Source organism: Equus przewalskii, chromosome 1 (assembly GCF_037783145.1).
Source record: "Equus przewalskii isolate Varuska chromosome 1, EquPr2, whole genome shotgun sequence".
Classification (NCBI taxonomy): Eukaryota; Metazoa; Chordata; class Mammalia; order Perissodactyla; family Equidae; genus Equus; species Equus przewalskii.
The window spans coordinates 106,002,710-106,026,617 of record NC_091831.1 but is presented as its reverse complement, the minus strand read 5'-3'; the positions used below and the strand labels follow the sequence as shown (position 1 = coordinate 106,026,617).

General features: G+C 38.1%; 1 protein-coding gene across 4 annotated transcripts in view; it reads right to left on the bottom strand.

The window, feature by feature from the left end:
* The window catches only part of ASB7 (ankyrin repeat and SOCS box containing 7), a 52,012-nt gene that overhangs the window by 25,140 nt on the left and 2,964 nt on the right, over positions 1 to 23,908 (bottom strand). For 2 of the 4 annotated variants that reach the window (XM_070620250.1, XM_070620267.1), the window contains exons 3-5: positions 23,652 to 23,732; positions 18,907 to 19,028; positions 16,715 to 16,976 (exon numbers count right to left, since the gene is read on the bottom strand). In XM_070620250.1, the coding sequence (XP_070476351.1) occupies positions 16,715 to 16,925 (211 nt within the window). In that variant the 5' untranslated portion in view covers positions 16,926 to 16,976; positions 18,907 to 19,028; positions 23,652 to 23,732. The remainder of the gene's footprint in view (positions 1 to 16,714; positions 16,977 to 18,906; positions 19,029 to 23,651; positions 23,733 to 23,908) is intronic. The other 2 variants (XM_070620241.1, XM_070620258.1) reach the window with 1 other exon arrangement.

The following is a 23,908-nucleotide window of genomic DNA, read 5'->3' as shown; positions in this document are numbered from 1 at the left end:
TTCACCATCTACTGTGATGTAAGTGGCAGTTTTTCACAGCTGCCCTTCCTTAGGTTTCAGAAGTCACCTTCTGCTTCTGGTTTGCTGAGTCTTCAGGACGAGTGGTTATTTTACATTATCCCATGCATTTTTTCCATCTATTGAAATAATCATTTGGTATTTACTTTTGTTTTATTAATATGGGAAATTACCATATTGGTTTTCAGATGTTAAACAAAACTTGCATTCCTCGGATAAATGCTACTTGGCGATGATGTAATACTCTTTTGTATATACTGATGGATTGGATCTGCTAGTATTTGTTAAGGACTTTTCTATCTATTGTCATGAAGGATACTAGTCTATAGTTTTCATTTCTTGCAAAGTCTTGATTCCGTTTTGTATCAGGGCACTACAAGCCTCATACAGTAAGTTTGGAATTGTTGCCTCCTCTACCTTCTCTAAGAATTTGGGTAGTATTGCTATTGTTTATTTCTTTAATATCTGAAATAATTCAACAGAGAAGCCACCTGGGCCTAAAGTTTTCTTAGTGGAAAGTTTTAATTATGAACTAAATTTCTTGGATAGATATGGGGCTAATAAATTGTTCTATTTTTTTCTTGGGTCAGTTTTGGCAATTTGTGTCTTTCAAGGAATCTGTCCAATTCTTCTAAATGTCATAAAGGTGTTTATTATATTCCTATTATCCTCTTAATGTCTGTAGCATCTGTAGTGAAAACAGTTTTTCCATACTTGATTACTAGTTTTGTGTTTTTTCTCATTTTCTTCATCAGTTTAGCTGGATTTATCACTTTTATTGATCTCTTTGAAAAGCAGCTTTTGCTTTCTGGTTTCATTTCCCCATTTCCAATTCCATTGATTTCTTTTCTTCTTCTTATTTCATCCCTATTTTAACCTTGGGTTTATTCTAGCAGTATATAAAAACTGTTTCCATATACAGTCTCCTTTCCTCTCCCTTCTTTTGTGCTATTATTGTCATATCTATTACATCTTTATGTTAAAAGCTCAATAACAGTTTTATAATTAGTTTTATGTTGTCGTCTTTTAAGAGATGACAAGCAGGGAAAATATATTTATACTGTCTATTGCAGAATGGTTCTAAGGAGGCCCCTCTCATAATCCCTGCCTCTTGATGTTCAAGTCTTTGTGTAATCCTCTTTTCTGAGTGTAAGTGGGACCTGTGACTTCCTTCTAACTAACAGAATCTCTCAAAGGTGATGGAATGTCACTACTGTGATTATGTTATGCTATATGAGGCTCCATCTTGCTAGGAGACAAACTATAGAGACTCTGCTTGCTGCCTTGATGAGGTAAGCAGCCATGACGGGAAAGTCCACAGGACAAGAATCTGCAGGTTATCTTCAGGAACCACAGGCAAGCTCCAGTCACCAGCCAGTCAAAGGCTGAGGCCCTCAGTCCTAAAAGCACAAGGAAACTAATCTGCCAACAACCTGAGTGAGCTTGGAAGTGGGCTCTTCTCCAGTCAAGCCTGAGAACAGTCTGGCCAACAACTTAAAACTGTGAGGTAACAAATCTATGATGTCTTAAGCTATATGTTTGTACAATTTGTTACACAGCAACAGAAAACAAATACACTGTTTTTTATATTTACTTGCATAATTACCTTTACCAGTGATCTTTATTTTGTGTGTGAATTTCAATTATATGTGGCCTTTTTCTTTCAGCCTGAAGGACTTCTTTCAGTACTTCTTGTAAGGCAGGTCTGAGAGCAACAAATTTTCTTCATTTATCTGGGGACATCCTTATTTCACTAACATTTTTTGAAAGACAGTTTAGCTGGATATAAGATTCTTGGTTGACAGTTGTTTTCAGCAATTAGAGTAGGTCATTCCACTGCATTCCAGCCTTTATTTCTCATGAGAAATCAGCTGTTCATCTGATGGAGGATTCTGTAATGAATCACTTCTCTAGGTACTTTCAAGGTTTTCTTTGTTTTAGGCTTTCCACATTTTGACTATTATATGTCTAGATGAGTTTATCCTACTGGGAGTTCACTGAGATTCTCAGATGTGTAGCTTAATCATTTTCATCAGATGTAGGAAGTTTTTGGCCATTATTTCTTCAAATATTTTTTCTGCCCCTTCTTCTCACCCTCTCTTTTCCGGCACTCCAATTATGCCTCCCACATATGTTGGTATTCTGATAGTGTCCTACTGCTCTATGGGGCTCTGCTTATGTTTTTTTAAATTCTTTTTTCTATATGTTCCTCAGACTGAATAATGTCTATTGATCAATTTTTAAGGTCAGTGATTCCTTCTTCCACTAGCTCAAATCTGCTATTAACCTCTGTAGCGACTTCTTCCTTTTAGTTATTGTACTTTTCAACTCTAGAATTTCTTTTTGGGGATATATATACAAATTCTATCTCTTTATTGGTAGTCTCTACTTGATGAGTCACTGTCATATTCTTCTTTAACCCTTTGACCATGGTTTCCTTAGTTCTTTGAACACATTTATAATAGCTGCTCTAAAATTTTGTTAACTGAGTTTAAGTTCTGGGCCTCCTCAGAGATACCTTCTGGTTATATTTGCTGTATATGAGCTGTAAGTTCCTGTTTCTTAGCATGTCTCAGTTTTAGACTACATTGTAGCAACCCTGGATTCTGATCCTCACCTGTCCCAGGTGCGTTGCTATTGCTGTTTGTTTCAGTGAATTGCTTATACCAACTCTATATAGTCTGTCTCCCAAACAGTATGCATCTGCTTATGTCTCTGCTCTATTGTTGTTGTTATCATTATTGCAGCTGCTCCTAGGAAGAACACATTTGGTGAAAATAACTTATGTTTGGCCAATGACTGGTCAGAAGTGGTGCTTAGGCATCTTCAGCCTGTAAGCTTCCTCCCTTTGCCAAAGGGATATGTTTATAGGTTGGGGCACACATTCAATAATTAGGTAATCTATAAGTGTGCCCCAGCTCTCATTTTCTGGCCCCATGTTCAGCTAGGAATGAGTACATAACTGGGATCCTCTCTTAAGCAGGTATGCAACCTCCGAGATTCCCAGGAATACGGAGAAGCATATCAAAGCCCACATGGCTGTCTCCTTTACCAGGTCTGCCACTGAATGTGAGGCTACTCTGCTGCTTGCCACCAACCAGAATCACAGGCTCAGGCAGCTGTGTTGTTGGCATTTCCAGATCATTTGCTAACTAGATCAAGCCCACAGTTCTTTTCAACAATGCTCCAGGCATGGGGCATTTCCACTGAGCTCCAAAATCAAGTCAGCCCTCTCTGGCAGCAAGAAGGCTGCCAGCCCTCATGATAATGTGCTAAAGAGATTGTTGGGGGGTGAGAGGATAGATGAGAGCAGCCATTTTGGTTTCAATTTTTTTCTCCTTTCTCAAGTTTCTTAAGGTAAAAACTTAAATAAGTGATTTGAGATCACTCTTTTCTACTATAAGCATTTAAAGCTATAAACTTCTCACTAAACACTGCTCTAGTATGTCCCACAAATTGTGATACACTGTATTTTCATTATCATTCAGTTCAAAAGAGTTTAGTTTCCAAATGACTGAGGCTTTCCTACATATCTTATTGTTGTTGATTTCTAATAAAATTCCACTGCAATCAGAGAACATACTCTTATGATTTCAGTCTTTTAAATCTACTGCGACTTACTTTATTGTCAGCATATGGTTTAACCTGATGTCCATATCATGCACACAAAAAAGAATGTATATTCTGAAGGTGTTGGGTGCAATTTTCAAAAATACCAATTAGGTCAATGTGGTTAATAATGTTTTTCAGGTTTTCTCTAGTTACTGATTTATCTAGTTGTTCTATCATTTACTGAGAGGTGTTAAAATCTCCATCTATAATTGTGAAACTGTCCATTTCTCCCTATCTAAACTTTTTGCCTCATGTATTTTGAAGCTCTCTTACCAGGTGTGTGCACATTTTACGATAGTTATTCCTCCTAAAGAACTGTCCCATTTGTCATTGTGCAAAGTCTCTCTTTGGTTCTGGTAATAGTTATGTCTTGAAATCTATTTTATATGATATTAATATAGCCACTCCAGCCTTCACATGCTTACATTTGCATGGTACATCTTTATCCATTCATTTACTTTCAACCTATCTGTATTTTTAAATATAAAGTGTATCTCTTGTAGGCAGCATATAATTGAGTTGTCTACTTACCCTTTTTGTTTTTTTGTGTGAGGAAGATAAGCCCTGAGCTGACATCTGTTGCCAATCTTCCTCTTTTTCCTTGAGGAAGATTGTTGCTGAGCTAACATCTGTGCAAATCTTCCTCTGTTATATGTGGGACGCCACCACAGCATGGCTTGACTAATGGAGCTAGGTCCACGCCCAGGATCCAAACCCATAAACCCTGGGCCATTGAAGCGGAACACAAAAAGTTAACCACTACGCCACCAGGCCAGCCCCTACTTATCCTTTCTGACAATTTCTAGCTTTTAATTGGAGTGTTTAATCCATTAAAGTTTAATGTAATTATTGGCAGTTTAGATTTACCATTTTACTATTTGTCTTTCACTTGTCTCCTCTATCATTCCTCTTCTTCCCTTTACTGCTTTGTGGTTGTTCTATTAGAACATTTTTAGCATTCCATATTACTCTATTGACTTACTAGCTGTACTTCTTTGCATTATTTCTTTTTACTGATCACCGTAAGGGTTGGAATATACACACTAACCTGGTCAAAAACATTACCAGGACTTGTACAAAGGTACTATTATGTGTATTCCATTTGTGTTTAGAAACTCAAATACTTTTGGACGTTACAAAACCCTAAAAGCAGGAAAGTCAAAGTGTGCAAAATATATGTATAAGCACTGTACCCTAGTCCACTCTACATGTGATTACTCTTTTTAAAAGTTTTGGAAAGCACTGAAAGCAATTAGCTAAGGGGCACAGGCACAGGCACACCTGGAGGTCTATAAAACACTTAGGCAGTGTGTCCTAAGTATTAACACAGGAAAGAAGAGCAACAGTGAGGGAGGCAGAAAATCTAGACAAACACCTAAACTGTTGCTAATAATTCACCACAGAATCAACAGTTGGGGGGCCAGCCCAGTGGCACAGCAGTTAAGTTCACATGTTCCACTTCAGCAGCCCAGGGTTTGCCAGTTCGGATCCTAGGTGTGGACCTATACACTGCTTGTCAAGCCATGCTGTGGCAGGCATCCTACATGAAAAGTAGAGGAAGATGGCCATGGATCTTAGCTTAGAGCCAGTCTTCCTCAGCAAAAAGAGGAGGATTGGCAGCAGATGTTATCTCAGGGCTAATCTTCCTCAAAAAAAAAAAAAAGTGCTACAGAATCAAGAGTTGGAAAGTCAGATGGTATAATGTTTCCAAACAGGATGTCCCCCCAAAATACTTTTTCATTAATGAAAAATCAAAAATTTAGAAAAGTAGCAAGGCAAAAAACAGCATCTCCTAATAACTACTGTCAACACTGATCACAGACTTTCAGCTTCTATACATCTTTTAAGATTATACACAATCATAATCATAGTCTAGTTACTTAACTTTTTCTCTAGATTTGGGCACTGAGAATGCCTCCATTTTAAATATATATATAATGAGAGGTGAGATTTTCATACAAAAAAAAAATTCCTGCATTTAAGACTGCTTCCTTGGAATAAATTAACACAAGTGAACTTACTGGGTGAAAAGATCTTCCATTTCTAAGGGTCTAATATATACTACTTACTAAGCTGCTTCCACAAGTGTTTTTCAAAAATTCCTCCAGTCAATGTCCCTGTTTTATCATATTTGGGATTACCACTTGCAAAATCTTTCATTTCTGAAAAGCTAAAAGTAATTTCTTACCATTCTGCTATGGATTCTTTGATTACTCCCTTATCTCTCTTACTTATTTTTCTGTGTTTCACCAAGAAGACTTTACCCACAGTATCAAGAGGACACCTGAGATGTTTTGCTCAGGTTCTTCTGGGGATTTGCTTTATAGACTTAACCTCTAGAGCTTCAGCTGACTGCCCTTCAGGTCAGTTTGCACAGACACTGAATCTGAAGATAAATATGCACTAACTAAGATATGGTCTCTTCATGTTACTTTCTTGAAATGTCCAACATGGTCTTAGAATTTTTAGGAAGATTCAAAGTGAGAAAATGAAGATAATAATAATAATAATGAGTTCTTAGAATTCCCACTCTGATAATAGAGACTCTTCCCGTAACTCGAATAGCACACTAACCTGGTCAGAAACATTACGAGGATTTGTACAGGGCTACTATTACATGAATCACATTTGTGTTTAGAAACTAATATCTTTGGACATTATGAAACCCTTAAGTGTTCATCATTTTGACTAGGATGTTTGAAAGTAATGCAGCAAAATATCATTTATCAGCACAGACCAATGTTTTATATCTGCGATGTCTAATACGGCAGCCAGTAAGTCACATGTGGCTACTGAGCACTTGAAACATGGCTGGTGTGACTGTGAACTGAATTTTTTTAATTTAAATGTAAGTAGCCACATGTACTATCGACAGCACGTGTTTAGATTAAACTAGGAAGAGAGGCTTGCTTTTGTTCCTTTTGGAATACAGTTATCCAACTCAAACTTGCCCATTTTCTTAGTGAAACTGGGTTTCTCCCAGAGTAGCAGCAACTATGGCCTCACATAGCTGTTCCCCAATCAGGTTTCCCCCGTGGGACCATAGCACAGTCACAGGCAGCCTCTTAGCTCTGAGTTTCATGAGCTCTGTGTGATCAATCTTCAGTGGTTTTACAGCACAGGTATATAGATTTAACAGTGGTAAGATCCAATCCTTTAATATACCTGAGATAAAGAATTTTTAGTTGGATAAGTGGCTTGTACTACCTATGCCCCATCTTTTAAAAACTGTATTTGGGCACTGGCCCCATGGTGTAGTGCTTAAGTTCAGCGCACTCAGCTTCAGTGGGCTGGGTTTGGACCCCAGACATGACCTACACCACTCATCAGCCATGCTGTGGTGGCGACCCACATATGAAGTGGAGGAAGACTGGCACCAATTTTAGCTCAGGGCTGATCTTTCTCAAGCAAAAAAAGAGGAAGATTGGCAACAGATGTTAGCTCAGGGCAAATCCTCCTCAAGCGAAAAAAGAGGAAGATTGGCAACAGATGTTAGCTCAGGGCAAATCTTCCTGAGCTAAAAAAACCAAAAAAAAACAAGAAAAACACTGCATTTAGCTAATTTTCCCCTGCTCATTTGATAAATGGCAACTCTTTTCTTCCTGTTCCTTAGGCTGCAAACCTCAGTTATTCCTGATTTCTTTCACTCTTACTTCACATCCAATCTATTAGCAAACCCTGTTGGCTCCACCTTCAAGGTATACCCAGAATCTGACTACTTCTCAACACATTCACTGTTATCATCTAGACTGAACCACCAGCATCTCTTGTCTGAACTGCTTCGAAGTTTTCTGACACGTCTTCCCATTTCTCCTTTCCTCCTCTACAATCTCTCTTCCTCAGGGTAGCCAGAGTGAGCCCTTAAGTAAGTTTCTATCATTCTTCAGTTGAGAAGAATTAAATGGCTTCCTATTCTCACTCAGAACAAAGTCCAAAGTCTTTCTAGAGCCTTCAAGCATCAGCTGACTCTCTCTTACACCCCATTTGCCCCTCCCTCATCATTCTGCTCCAATCATTGTCTTCCTGGCTGTTTACTGAAAGTGCTAAGCAGGTTCTATTCCAGGGTTTTTGTGGCACTTGCTGTTCCCTTCACCTTTAACACTGTTCTCCAGATATTCATATGGTTTGGTCTTCATTTCTTTCAGGGCTCAGCTCACGTGTCACATTAAAGACCTTCCCTGAATACCATATTTAAAACAGAATCCTGTCCCTCTTTATCTCTTCATTTTTCTTCACAGTGCTGATCACCACCTGACAGCATATATCTTACTATTCTCCCCACTTGGAAATCTAAGTGCCGTGACAGTGGGGACTTGACCTTGTTCCCGTACTCCCAGCACTGGGCACAGTGCCTGGCACATAGTGGGTGCTCAGTAAATACTGAGCTCAGGGTGGACTGCCCGAAGATGAGACTGCCGTTGTGACCAGGCAGCAGGCACCACCTGCTCTTCTTGCTTGAGGCCTTGGGCCCTTTCAGTAAGTTCACATGCTATAACCAGTAAACTTTCTAAAACACGGTCTGTTTCTCCCCCTCCTCTCTGTCAAATGGCTCACCATTGTCCCTAGAATAAATAAGTGAATATGCTCCAATCATACTGAATTTTTTTCAGTTCCCCAAACCAAACATGCTCCTTTTCTTCGTCAACCCTTCACACTCAGTGTCCTATGTGTTTGGAATAATCCCACACCTCCATCCTTCACAAGAGTTCCATGAGAGTAAGCAGTTTTCTCCACTGAGGAAACTGTGCCACAGAATGGTAAGTGGGGTCAGTTACCTTACAGATAGTGGAGCTAGGATTTATGCCCATTGTCTTAACCATGATTCTGCATGGTCTGTAAGAAAACAATGCAGTTCCGACAGAGTGAGCTAAGTTTTGTGTATAAAAGCTCCCCACTGTTGTTGGGGTAGAGGTGGAAGGAGTGCCAAGGAATGCTTACTAGAGAAAGCATGGTTTGAATTGAGATCTTGAATGGTGAGACAGGGTTGGGGTGTTGGAATTGGGCTTATACTTACTGCTCAATAAATGCCGGCTATAAATCTATCCACCCACTAGTGCCACAAGGCTAGTACAAGGATTGCTCATTTTTCCATCTCAGTGCCTGGCCCAGAGCCTGGTACGTGTTAGGTGCTCAATAAATATTTGCTGAAAAAATACATGAATAAGTGATTTATAGAGGACCAACTGGCTACCTTATCTATCTATATGAATATCTACATGAATTCTCTCTCTCTCTCATGCACACAAGCACAACAGAGCGGGAGGTGGAGGAGCAAGAGAGAAGTGAATCCTTGTTTCACATAGGTTATTTTGTTCACTTTCTCATATTTGAATCTTTGACTTCATTTCACTTTAATGTCCATCACAATATATGCTTATTAACAGAAGGGGGCCAATGTGACCAGAACTTTACAAGCTTTAAAGAAACTGTGGTTTTAGGAAAAGAGCAGATATGATGAATTCAGGTACTTTTTTAATCCCACCATGTGACTGGCCCATTTTCAATCAAAATTTTTAAATAAAAGGAAAGATCAGTTTTAATCTGCAAGTCTAGGGAAGAATTATCTAAGGTAACTGGTGTTTCTTTCTTCTCTCTTTCTCATTGAGGAAAAAACAGATATGGGTTCTACCTTTATGAAACTTCAGACTAACTGGAGATACAGACATTGAATAGCATACAAGCATACGTCAGAGATACTGCGTGTTCGGTTCCAGACCACCAAAATAAAGCAAATAATAGAATAAAGCAAGTCACAAGAATTTTTCGGTTTCCCAGTGCATATAAAAGTTATGTTTAGACCATACTGTAGTCTATTAAGTATACAATAGCATTATGTCTAAAGAAACAATGTACATACCTTAATTAAAAAACACACTGTTGATAAAAAAAATGCTAACCATCATCTGAGCCATCAGTGAGTGGTAATCCTTTTGCTGGTGGAGGGTCTTGCCTCGATGTTGATGGCTGCTGACTGATCACGGTGGTAGTTGCTGAAGGCTGGGGTGGCTGTGACAATTTCTTAAAATAAGACAATGAAGTTTGCTGTGTCAATGGACTCTTCCTTTAATGAACAATTTCTTGTAGCATGTGATGCTGTTTGATAGCATTTTACCCACAGTAGAACTTCTGTCAAAATCCTCTCAAACGCTGGTGCTGCTTTATCAACTAAGTTTATGTAATATTCTAACTTTTTGTTTTAATTTCAACAATCTTAAAAGCATCTTCAACAGGACTACATGCCATCTCAATAAACCACTTTCTCTGCTCATCAATAAGAAGCAACTCGTCATATGTTCAAGTTTTACCATGAGATGGCTGCAATTCAGTCACATCTTCATGCTCCACTTCTAATTCCAGGTTTTTCGCTATTTCCACATCTGCAGGTACTTCCTCCACTGAAGTCTTGAACCCCTCAAAGTCATCCATGAGGAGTGGAATCAGCTTCTTCCAAACTCCTATTAGTGTTGATATTTTGACTTCTTCCCATGAATCATGGATGTTCTTAATGGCGTCTTGAATGATGGATCCTTTCCAGAAGGTTTCCAATTTACTTAGCACAGATCTATGAGAGGAATCACTATCCAGGGAAGCTACCACCTTATGAAATGTATTTCTTAAATATTAAGACTTGAAAGTCAAAATTACTCCTTAATCCACGGGCTGCAGAATGGATGTTGTGTTAGCAGGCATAAAACATTAATCTTATTGTATATCTCCATCAGGGCTCTTGCCTGAGGTGCACTGTGACCAGGTGCACGATCAATGAGCAGCAATATTTTGAAAAGAATCTTTTTTTCTGAGCAGTAGGATTCAACAGTGGGCTTAAAATATTGAGTAAACCACGTTGTAAACAGATGTGCTGTCATACAGGCTTTGTTGTTCCATTTATAGAGCACAGGTAGAGCAGATTTTGCATAATTCTGAAGGGCCCTAGGATTTTCAGAATAGTAAATAAGCATTGGCTTCAACTTCAACTTCATCAGTTATATTAGCTGCTAACAAGAGTCAGCCTGTCCTTTGAAGCTTTGAAGGCAGTTGAAGGCAGGCACCGACTACTCTCTAGCTACGAAAGCCCTAGATGGCATCTTCTTCCAATATAAGGCTGTTTCATCTACATTGAAACTCTATTGTTTAGTGTAGCCACCTTGATTAATTATCTTCATTAGATCTTCTGGGTAACTTGCTGCAGCTTCTACATCAGCACTTGCTGCTTCACCCGGCACTTTTACATTAAGGAGATAGCTTCTTTCCTTAAACCTCATAAACTTCAAAAGCTTCAAACTTTTCTTCTGCAGCTTCCTCCCCTTTCTCTGTCTTCATAAAATTGAAGAGAGTGAAGGCCTTGCTCTGGATTAGGCTTTGGCTTAAGGATATGTTTTGGCTGGTTTGATCTTCTATCTAGACCACTAAAACTTTCTCCATATCAGCAATAAGGCTGTTTCGCTTTCTTATCATTTGTGTGTTTACTGGAGCAGCACTTTTAACTTCCTCCAAGAACTTTTCCTTTGCATCCACAGCTTGGCTAACTGGTGCAAGAAGCCTAGCTTTGGGCTTATTTCAGCTTTCAACATGCCCTCCTCACTAAGCTTAATCATTTCTAGCTTTATGATTTAAAGTGAGAGACATGACTCTCCCTTTCAGGTGAACACTTAGAGGCTGTTTTAGGGTTAATTGGCCTAATTTCAATATCGTTGTGTCTCAGGGAATAGGGAGGCCCAAGGAGAGGGAGAGAGATGGGGTAACAGCTGCCTGGTGGAGCAGTCAGAACACAAAACATTTATCTATCAAATTCGCCATCCCACATGGGTGCAGTTCGTGGAGCCCCAGAACAATTACAATGGTAGCATCAGAGATCACTGAACAGACATCACCATAACAAATACAATAATGATGAAAAAGTTTGAAATACTGAGAGAATTACCAAAATGTGACACAGAGACACAAAGTGAGCAAATGCTGTCAGAAAAATGGCACCGACAGACTTGCTAGACGCAGAGTTGTCATAAACTTTCAATTTGTAAAAAAAAAAAACAGTATCTGAGAAGTGCGATAAAACAAGGTATCCCTCTAGTACTACAAAAATAATTCATTATGCTTGTGATAGGAGCTACAAGAAGAACACAGAGAACACTAATATCACACAATGGAGGGATCTGACCATGTCTGGATGGTAAGAGAAGAGTTCCCCGAGAAAGTGGTAAGGGAGAGTTGGCGAGAGGTAGGCCTGAGCAAGGTGAAGGCGACAGCAGTGGGGGGAGCACAGAGTGACCCCGGCATGTCCCGGGCAAAAGTCTCTGAGCTCAGTGAATCTGAAAGAACACAGAGGGGCTGCAGCTCGAAGATGCAACTGCAAAGATGTTGTAAAGGAGGCAGACAGTGCAGAGTCACGCAGGTCACATAAAGACTGACTACCACGCTAAGAGAAATGGGAAAGCACTGATGGATTTTAAAAGGAATTATTTTAATTCTCACTTTTAACAGATGACACTATTTGGAGACTAGCTGGGAGGGGCAGAGACTGGAAGCAGAAATGAAGGAGACCATTGTAACAGTTTTGGTGAGGAACGACATTTCCTTGCCCAAAGGTGTGGCAGTGCTTCCAAAGAAAAGAAGTGAAAAGATCTGACAACTATTCAGGAGGAAGAAAGTCAAAGATGGTTTCTAGATTTCTGGCATAGCAGTCATAGGCTGTGGTGCCATTTACTGCAAAACAGCATGGCTGGAGCAGCAGCTTGTGCTGTGCTGTGAGCCCCGAGTCTGGAGAGGCTGAGCAAGCAGCTGGGAACACTGGTCTAGACATCAGAAGCCAGGCCTACACTAAATACAAAGCATGTCTAAGCATCATATGTGGCCAAGGGGAGGGGAAGGAGAAGGTTCCCTCTCCTGCTAACATTTTCAATTCGATGCATGATATGCTAGAAAAAAATACTCCCTAAATCTCTTATTCTACTTGGGTAATAGGAGCAAGCAAAAAGTGCTATCTATACAAGAACAAATGAAGGGCTTCTCCAAAATATTTAATTTTGTTGTGTTAAAATTTTATATGGAAATGTAAAGGGCTAAGAAGAACATTCTTAAAGAACAAGAAGAGGAGATTTGCCCCCTGAGACGTCAAAACTTATTAAAGAGCAATAGTAATTATGACAGCATTATACTGACACAGGGATACACCAACAAACAGAACTAATGGAACCAGACATACACGAAAACTTTATATCTGAGCTGGCAGGACGCAGCAATGAGGAATAAGAGACAATTCAGGCTACCTTTATGGGGAAAAAATAAGGAATTGTACCTGAGCACCTCATATTATATACCAAAATCAACTCTGGATAGAGTGAAGACCTAAATGCCACAAAACTTTTTCTTTTTGAGGAAGATTGGCCCTGAGCTAACATCTGCTGCCAATCCTCCTCTTATTGCTGAGAAAGGTTGGCCCTGAGCTAACATCTGTGACCATCTTCCTCTATTTTATACTTGGGACGCCTGCCACAGCGTGGCTTGACAAAGCGGTGCACAGGTCGGCACCCGGGATCCAAACTGGCGAACCCTGGGCCACCGAAGCGGAACGTGCGAACTTAACTGCTGCGCCACTGGGCTGGACCCTACAAAACTTTTTAGAAGGAGATATAGGCTAGTAATGACCCTGTGGAATGATGTACAAGACACAAAAAGCACAAACCATAAGGCAAAAGAAAAATAAAATTCACCTACATTAAAATGGAGACTTCTGCCCAAGAACAACAAACACAACACCAAGAATGTGGAAAAAGCTACAAACTAGAAGAAGATTGTTGCAACATAAAACTAACAAAGGAGACTATATAAACAATTCCTACAAGTCAATAAGAAAAAGACAAGCAAAGCAGCCCAGGCTTACCATGTTATGTTTTACTCGTATGTCATTTGTGGAAAAAACGAGAGGCTAGCAAATCACGCAGGTGCAGAGCAAACCATCTGATGATGCACTCCTGCAAAGGCAAGCACGACACTGCCCTACCTGGTCAGGAAGGACACAGCCATCACAACATTATTGGGAGGACAATTTGTCAATATCCACCAAAAAAACTGTAACATTCTTTTCACTTGGCAATTGCACTTCTAGGAATTATCCAAGAGATAAGCTCACATATCTAAAAAGATCAGTCAAGGACATTCTCTGCAATACTGTTTCTAGAAGCAGAAAAATGAAAAATTAAAATGTCAAACAATAGGGGATACGTTTAAATCCATCACATCCATACAATGGAATGTGAAATACAGCCATATAGTGAGAAGGAACTATGACTTAGCTAAACTGTTAGATGAAAAAATCAAGATGTAGAACACCCTATTAACAAAAGGGGAGACAGCTAGAAGGTGAAGATGGAAAAATATGCACCCCTATATGCACAGACTCTCTCTGCAAGGACACAAGAAACCAGGAAGAGCGATTGCCACTGGGAAGGAGACTAGGGGACTGGTGCTAAAGAGCAGATGTCTTCCCCTCACTGAACAGCCCATAACACCTTTCATTTTGTTTTTAACCACGTATATGTGTGTGTTACCTTCTCAACAAATAAAATCTCCTAGTGAGAAAATTTCAGCCATTCTTAAAGATAAAGAAGAAAGTACAGTTTAAACAAATGATAGTATACCCATACTAATAAATACTATATTCAGCAGTTGAAAAGAACAGAGTAAATTTATACGTATTAATACAGAACAGATGCAGGGTTTCTTTTTTGGGTAATGAAAACTTTCTAAAATTGGTTGTGGTGATAGATGCCCAACTCTATGAATATACTAAAAGCAAGTGAATTATACACTTTCAATGGGTGAATTGTAAGGTGAATGTGTGAATTGTAACGGGAATTCTTTTTCAATAAAAGCTGTAAAAAAAAATATATAGTCATGTGCAGCATAATGATATTTCAGGTAACAACAGACCACACATACAACGGCAGTCCCATAAGATTGGTACCATATAGCCCAGGAGTGTAGTAGGCTACACCATCTAGATTTGTGTAAGTACACCTTATGATGTAGCACAATGACGAAATCACCTAATCCTGCATTTCTCAGAATGTATCCCCATTGTTAAACAACACATGACTACACACACACACACACACAGATGGGGGGCGAGGGAATAGGGTTCAGCAAACTGTGACCCAAACACCAAATGTGACCCACCACTGGTTTTTATAAATAAAGTTTTATCAGCATACAGCCACACTCATTCATTTGTACATTGTCTATGGCTGCTTTCACACTACAAAAGCAGAGTTGAGTAGTTACAACAGAGATAGTAGGGCCAGCAAAGCCTAAAATATTTACTATCTGGCCTTTTCCAGAAAAAGTGTGCCAACCCCTGATATTAAAAAAATACTAAGTTATATAGTTGAGCAAAAAACAACAGTTGCAGAATAATATGGTCAGTATATCACTTATGTTCTACAGCCACACACAACACAATATAACATATTTTCTATGAGTATACATAACAGTATTAGGAAATGATGTAGAAGGACAAGGACTAAATTAAACTCAGGTTACTTCTGGGCAGGGGTAGGCAGATAAAGACTGGGAGTTGGCCAAAGGGGACTATGGCTTTATTTGTAATTTATTTGAAAATTTATTTGTTTCAAGGAGACATTCATCTATTACCGTAGCAATCAAACCTTTTTTGTAAAACTAATTTTTTAAAAGCAAAGCTAGCAGAAGCAGAAAGTAACAGGACTAGCGGGAATAAAAAATGTGAGCTCTGATCTTGGTCTTAATTTTACTAAGTACTGCCAGAATTTTAAGTGTTGTGATCCCGTACCCACCTTTCAGTGCTTTCAGATCTTTCTCCTGGCATTTCTCTTACATATCCCCTTCATTAACTTCAGAACTGAGGTTTTCAAGTTTTAAGGTGAAAGGAGGTATGAGCAAGAGTGGCAGGGAGGGATGGAGGACAGCTACAAAGAAGGAACAGGCCAGCAAATGGCTGGATCCTGTCAAGTCAACTATTTTGGAGACATAATTCCTCTTTGAGGGTCCCTGGGACGTGTGATGACTCCCACTCTCCGGTTTAGCATCATCTTGCAACAAGTCCTTGCGTATAACCTTCATATTCCTAACTTCACATAATTCATGCCACCCTCACGAGAGCTGTTGGACTTCTAACATTTTCTGTACTTCGAGTAAGTTTGAGAGTAAGTTTGTCTAGTCCTGTAACAAAGTATACTTTATAAATGAAAGTCAATGACTGTTAATGACCAATTCAGGCCCTAGAATGGCAAACGTGGCACCTGAGTCCCAACCGAGCTGCTTCACACCATAATTTACAAAGATAATACGGGTACAAATGATAAAAGGGATATAATCCATCTTTAGGAAAATAAAGCAAATGGAAATTCAACTGAAGAAAAAAGTAAATAAGTTTAGGACAATTATTAGTTATTATTAATTATGGGAATGGACAGTTTTTTGAAGCAAAAACATAAAATGTCAAATGTAGTTTCCAACTGCATACATTTATACAAAATGAGAGCTCAGATAACCAATCTTCTTGTAGGATACCTAGAAACTGTGAACAACTCTGGAAAAGGTAAATGCTCTAAAACAGTCATAAAAGAAAGAATCTAAAATTTTTTTTAAAAGAGGCAAATTCAAAAGATAGGGTATCATTAAGGCCATGATTTTACAGGAACCTGTGCTAGGTCTGTCTGCTTGAGCAATTATCAACAGGGGAAATTTGTGCAATTCTCTAATTGTGGTACCATAGCCACTTCTGCTTTTGCAACAAAAGCAACTGGACAACCTGAAGAAGGGTCGCTTTTAGCTGAAATAACCTGGGAAAATTTGGCTGTATATAAACTAGTTACGGGGTGAGGGGCGGGCGGGAAGCACTTTCACCAAAGAGATCTTCTAAACAATCTGGTTTTAAACAAAGATCAGCATAATTAGGACGTCTTCACAAAGGAGAGAGAATAAGAAGGTGAGTATTAACAAAAGAGAGGCACCAAAAATTACATACACACGCATACATATTTTAAACTAAACATAATTTCATTTTAAGTTTCTCCTTGGGAAAAAGGCTTGCTTCCAGTAAACTCACCTCCATGTTCTAGAAATACTCGAACGCATCTTTCCTTTCCTCTTGCTGCAGAGAAATGTAGCAGGGTCCAGCCATTAGCATCCCGGCCATTTGGAGAATAGCCTTGTTCTAACATCTTTCGTACTGTGTGAACATCCCCGGCAGCCACTGCAGCCTGAATCTGCAATTCTTCCTGGAGTTCAGGGTTCCTTCGACAGTGGTGGTGTAACATCCTAGCTGAGTCCACTTTTTACAAAGGATTCATTAGGTCACAGGGATCAGCCTTTAAGGACAGGCAGAATACATGAAATTTAGAACTGCTGGCTTCTGACAGTGTGGCCATTAAACATCACAGAATTTTCCATTGCTAAACCATGTAAACCTTAGTAATGATAGTTCATACTACTACAACTAATTAATACGTATCTATTATGACCAAAACATACCAGTACCAAAACTTTCAGTAATGTCCCTAAGAATATAAAAGATTTTAAAACGCAAGCTAGGCAAAAAACCCTGAATTGCTGAAACAGGAAATTTCTTCTGCAGCCTTATGAAAACTCAAAGTAAACATCCTATGAACATAGTAGCATTATTTTAGGTAAAATGTAAGGTGATGCTGGGCAGCTAGAAGGAAGACAACAGAGAAGCCAGATGAGTACCTGTCTTAAGAGTTCAGATTTACCAAATGCACATGAAGGAAATTTAAGTTATAAACTATTCAAACATTTAGATTAGTGAGCAAATATGGAGTATCAAGTGGACAATTCATAGATATGAAGACTAAAGACCTTTAATTATGAGAAGCGGTTAAAAAAAAGGCAAAAAACTTTAGGTTGGTTTCTTCAAGTATTTCAACAATATTCTATTTTTAGCCTCAAAGGGTGGAAGGTTGAGGGGGAAAAGGAAGTGGGTGGGGTTAGCAAATTAGAGTAAAATATATAGATGATATTTACTTTCCTCTTATTTCTGTTTGTCTTTCTATCCTCCCCACTTTATTACTGTTTGATGCACAATTTACTCCTCTTTTTTTTGCCACATTTCTTTTACACTTCTCTAATTTCAGTTTTCCAGAAGTTTTACTCTATAAATATTCAAAGTGGCAAGATAATACAAAATATTTAAAAACTATAAGAATCTAAACCACCTGTTAATTAACCACATGAAAAAAATTATTTTAAAGGAAAAGTAGTAACTGAATTCTCATACTCTCTAATAGGTCACAAAAGAGGTGTGTACTCAAACTCCGTATACAATGAGATCTCCTTCATGCAGACAGGAAAAGCCCAAATTAAATGGTGACAAGCTGCATCTTACATGTGTGTACAAAAACCTTTTTAGTACATTTCTAAGCTTTTAAATACATACGGAAACCTAAAGTAACAAGCTTCTATGAAGCCATTCCATCTGGGCTAATTTTAAGGAACAGATTAGACTCATCTCTTAATTAGTAGGCTTCCATTTCTAAAAATAAAAAAAAATTATGTGATAAAGTCCTTTTGGTCTCATATGTAGGTTAGACATCTTGGGATAATCTTGTTACCGATAATAATTTATCTTACAAAACTTCTCATTATAGATTGTACGAAGGTAAACTTAAGCCTAACTCAGGTCAAATCATCACAGCTTAAGAGTCTATCAAATATCCTACGCTGTTTTATACACAGAAAATGGTTATGACAAACTCATCAGTATCACTACTAAGTAATGTAATTTAAAAATATCAGACTACTACCACAAAGAACTATTTACTCAGAGAAAAATTGGGAAATGAGAAATTTCCTGACAATTTGTTTTCTTGATAAATATGATTTCCCCAATCTCTTCATTTACTTTTTCAAATGATACTAAAATTAAGACTCCTGGCCTAGAAATTTTAAAACCAAGAATCCTTTTGGAATAGATTTTTGCTTATTTTTAGTGTTATAAAAGAAAATGTTGAAGACCATTAGAAGGAATTAATGGAAACTACTACTATATGCTCAAAACAATCATCTTTAACAGATTTTTTTTTTAATGGGATGATTATCTTCACACTTGCATGAGGCCTAGTATGCAAGAAAAAGATTCAAATAATATCAAAACAAATCCGGATTTTCTTTTGGCTAGTGCTGTGTTTAGTATACATTAGTTGAATTGAAGGAGAAAAGTAAAAGCTAAACGGATTGTCCTCTAGAACAACAAGAGATGACCAATGACCCTCAGTCACTTACCTTACAGAAGAATGTCCCTTCTCCTGATAGATGGATTGCCTAATAATCATTGTGCACATACAGCATTGTGGGGAGGGGGCTCAGAGTATGTCCAGATTGCAGCACAAATAAGCTCTCTTAACCTAAAAACAAATGAGATAACAATCATGGGAAAATTCCTAAAAATAATAAAGAATCATGGCTGCCTGCATAGTCTACCATTTGATGAGGTTAAATATCAGCACGTTGCAACAAACTTACAGAACAGAAAAGGAACTCAGACCAATTCTTAGAGAAAACAATCTCAAAACCTACATTAATCTCCAAGGTGGTATAGAATATGATTAATTTTCAGGAACTTTTTTTCCTAAAAAGCAGTTTTTTGATGAAGAGGAAAGAAAATAATAAACCACACATTTGGAATTTGGATGAGAACAGATTCTTCTTTTTGCTCTACTCAGAATGTATTTTCAGACTTGCTTCATTTGAATTGCTTTTTAACTGACATCGTTAGTCACTTGCTCTTTCTAAATAAGACTAAAATGAAAATATGTGTGCATTCAATACACTAGGTGGCTAGGGCCAAAATGAAATCACTGACAACTAAAAGGAGATTATGTCTTTAAATGCTGGTTTTTTATATGCCCATAAGGTATCACTTTAATCAATTTAAAATTGTTATTCCTTTATGCATACACCAAACTGAGTAAAAGATTAATAACAGTCTTTCCAGCTTCCCCATATGAATTCTGAAAAATTTCTCTCTACAACTAAAATAAAAGGGATCTTTCTCCATGTTGATTAAATCCTAGGTCTGTGAATTACACTAATGCTAAGAACACACACAAAGTGACTTCCACACATTACACCAGAATCACTCCAGGAATTACTCATTGGGAGAACTGTCACCCCTGTCCCAGTGGGGTGGGTGTGCCAAGCCCTCTGTCGTTTAAACAAGGAAAGGTCGGGCCACCTGGCAACCTGACGCACTACGGTGAAACGTGGCAGTCATAGGCGCTGCTGGCTGCACAACCAGAACTCTGAAACATCCAGAAGAGTACAGTCCATTTTGACTCTTTCCTCTTTTCAAACCTTATTTTTCCTCACCAAACTTCTTCAAGGAAGGCCAAAGACCTTGCCAACATGCACTTGGAAATAATATTTGATTTAAAACGCTGCCTACTACTTCTAAATAAATGAATTAGACACGATCAGAACAGCTCCTACAACGCAAACTGTAAAAAATGCAGAACTATCTTTACAGAAATGGTTGATTCTAAGACTGGGGCAGGCAATATACAAGATGAGCCTGGAGCATCTTACAGTGCCAAAAAGGGACAAAGTGCTTGAAAAAAACGCAATAATGGGGGTATATCTAAAGGACACAGGAGCCAACTAAAAGAGCTCTCAATAGCCAAGATGGAACAATTTGAACAACACACTAATTAAAGTACTATTGGATTCTAACCCAAGGTACAGAATAAATACCAATAAGACCATACTGATACAAATTACTGATTGAATAAACAAGTAAAGGGGGGAGAAGAAACAAATCTCCTGTGCAGAATTCCAAATAATTTGTGCAGATTCTCCCCGCTCAAGGAGGAGGAAGATAACTTCCTCCTCCTTAAGTGTGGACCATGCATGGTAACTTCCTTCCAAAGAGGACAGCTGGAATGGAGGGAAAGAGCAACTTCACAGTGAGAAACCTGAAAACACTACCTCAGTTAGGTGAGCATGGTTAATATCAACAGTGCCAAGTCATGTTGTAGGTATATGAGGAGAACGGCAATTTACCTCTGTCATCTTTCTCCCCAAAACCCATAACCCCAGTCTAATCATGAGAAAAATATCAGACAAATTCCAGTTGAGGGGCATTCTACAAAATGCCTGACCAGTACTCCTCAAAATGTCAAGGTCATCGAAAACAAGGAAACAAGAAGTCTGAGAAACTGTCACAGCTCAGAGAAGCCTAAGGAGACAAGATGACTAAATGGAATGTGGTGTCCTGGACGGGATCCTGGAACAGAAAAAGGACATGAGGTAAAAGCTAAGGAAATCTGAATACAGCAAGGATTTTAATAAATAATAATGTTCATTATTGAGTCAATAATTGTGACAAATGTATCTACTAATGTAAGATGTTAATAGGGGAAACCGTGTGAGGAGTATACGGGAACTGTGCACGATCTTTGTAATTTTTCTATGAATCTAAAACTACACTAAAATAAAAAATTTATTTAAAAAATGCAAACGGATGTCTCCAATGATGAGCCTCCAGCATTTCCACAAATAAACACGTGATTACTTTCCACACGAACTTCGGCCACATTTCAAGAATGAGCATCACTGGACGTCTTACTTGGAAGCGTGTCCTCAGCACCCCCTGCCTCACAGGACTCCCCCCATGGTTTCAAGCTTTAAGAATCTCTGTTCTGATTGTTGGTCCTTCCATCGACCCATCACCACTTCCACGGAGGTAGTGAGGGCAGTGGGGAAGAGGACACACAAGGTGAGGGTCGAGGAGAATGTGAAATGGTATTAATTTAATAACGTCAAGAAAAGGCTTTGTGTTAAAAGATGAAGTGACTAAATTACTTCTCTCAACAAGAAAGATGCATAAACAATAGTAACTTGTGATAATCCCACACAGGCTACTTCCATCAGATGAAGGAAAATCTACTGAGTGCTGGACACGTGCATGGAGCACTGCTAGGCCTTGACCACTGGGATTACCTCTGGGTGGAACTTTGAGTCCTGCATACTTTAAATAAATCGAATAATCCTAGAAATGTTAAGATCATTTTTCTCCTGTCTGACAATACTAAGCACTATAAATAATAACCATAGGTTTAAACCAAAAAAGCACTCTTTGCATGCATCCATCTTTACAAGAAAAAACAGACAGACATACTACACATACATGATCCCTGTCAGCCATATCCCTTAAATTATGAAGGACAATGATTTACTACCAAAACATCCTTAATAGTCCAAAGCATCAGACAAGTAATTAATTTTATCTTGGTGTTATTTTACGAGAATCTGTACTTAATAGAGTACAGCTATCCACATATATAAAAATAAAGGAAAAAAAGGCTATTGAACTTAAAAAGTAAATACGGTATCCAGTGGTAAAGGTGCCTACTAAAAACCACAGAGGAAGTCCAGAGGTGAGAATGGAAAAAAGTCTATTTCCTCTGAAGGAGTGCAAGTGTGAAACTCTGATAGCTCATGGAAGACGCTTATAAAAGAAAAGAACATGATGAGGGAGTCAATTTTCTAAATAAACATATGTACAAACTATGCTGTTTAAAATTGATAATGACTCAGAATGACTAAAACTCTGAGGGTGCAATCTTCAGAAATTCCGTTCCAGGTTTCATAGTCAGAAAAAAGAAAAAAACACACAAACAAGGAAGACTTCAGAACTACATATCAAAATGAGCCACTTCCCCAATGTCTATCATTTTTATATGAGATTTTATTGCACAATATTAACAGTGTGTTTAAATTTTACAGATTCATCTTGTCTACTGTACATGGGGTCAAAAGAAAACAATGTAGACCTCCAAGCTTTTATACTGTTAACTCTCCTAGAAACTGTAACTTTAGGAATTAAAATGTTACCATTTAATTTCCATATAGATGCCAAGTGAACTTCATTAAATTAAAAGCAAAACTTCTTGCTCCACATAATTAAATGAAGTCTATATTCATAGAATAGAGTGAACAATAAAATAACTATAAAACAAAATATGTTTAAGATCTAATATTATATAACTTTTACCAAACTTGCCCACACGTCCCCAGTTTCCTTTGGCATAAATGATTAGTCATTAATGGCTTTTTGCATATTATTTTCACTAAAAGTCCACACATTTTTTGATGAAGTGATACAAATTAGAACTGTGTTTTCAGATTTCACACAAACCAGAAACAAGATAACAGCTTGCTACTCAAAAAAGAAATAAGCATTTCTTTGCAGAATAAACAGAGATAAAGGCTGGTAAGGAAATAAAATCAGCAACTCCAAAGATATCGGCTCTGAGAAAAAAAAAAAAAAAAACCCCAATGGCTCACAAGTCCTAAGAGGGAAGATGGATGCAGAAACACTGCAAGGCCCAAAGTGTGCAACAGGGCTGAGCTGCATGTTGATGAGCCCTACTCGTATGATCAAGAGCCTAGAACCCAAAATAAAGTAGAAGTGTTATTTTCGTATCACTCAACATAGTTAGCACAGTGCTTATGTTCCAAAACAAGTAAGGGTATTAGTATTTTCTCCAAATTACTGGGCCTCATATAACACAAAACATTTATTATCATGTACAACTTATCTATAACTCTCATGAGTTCCAGCAGAAAAACAAACAATTTTCACGAAATGTGGATGAGGGAATAGAGGAAATTTTATAACTCACTTATCCAGACCCAACTCAAAGCTTAAATCACAAGTACTATAAATGACAAGGTCTTGTCAATATTATCTTATTAACCTATGTCTGGGAGTATTATCTTAGCAGCCTCATGTCAGCGTCTAGAAAGTCTGCAAGAAAGGAGACAACTATTCTACCTAGGGAGTGCCTTCAGTTGAGACTGAAACGAAAGGCTGAAAGTCAGGTATTAGATATGCCGATCTAACTTTATCTGACTCTAGACTTTTCAGGGATAGCACGTACTTCTGTGTTATCACAGTTAAATGTGAACAAAATAAAGAGATATTGTACATGTCATAACGGTAAATAATTGTGAATGGCATCACTTACCTATAAGGAAAGTAAGTATTATTCATAACTCTCTCAAGATACATCACTGAATATCTTCGATTAAAATCAGTTTTTCTCCCTCTGTGATTATAAATATATATTTGGTTACCAAATAAATAGGTGTTTTTTGATTTTTTTTTCTTTCAAAACCATGTGACTGGCAATAGAATTAACACAAAGTTAACTACCAGGGTGAAAAATGTAAACTACCTAACTGTCCATGTTGGCAAATAAGTACCCAAATTAAATATTTTAAA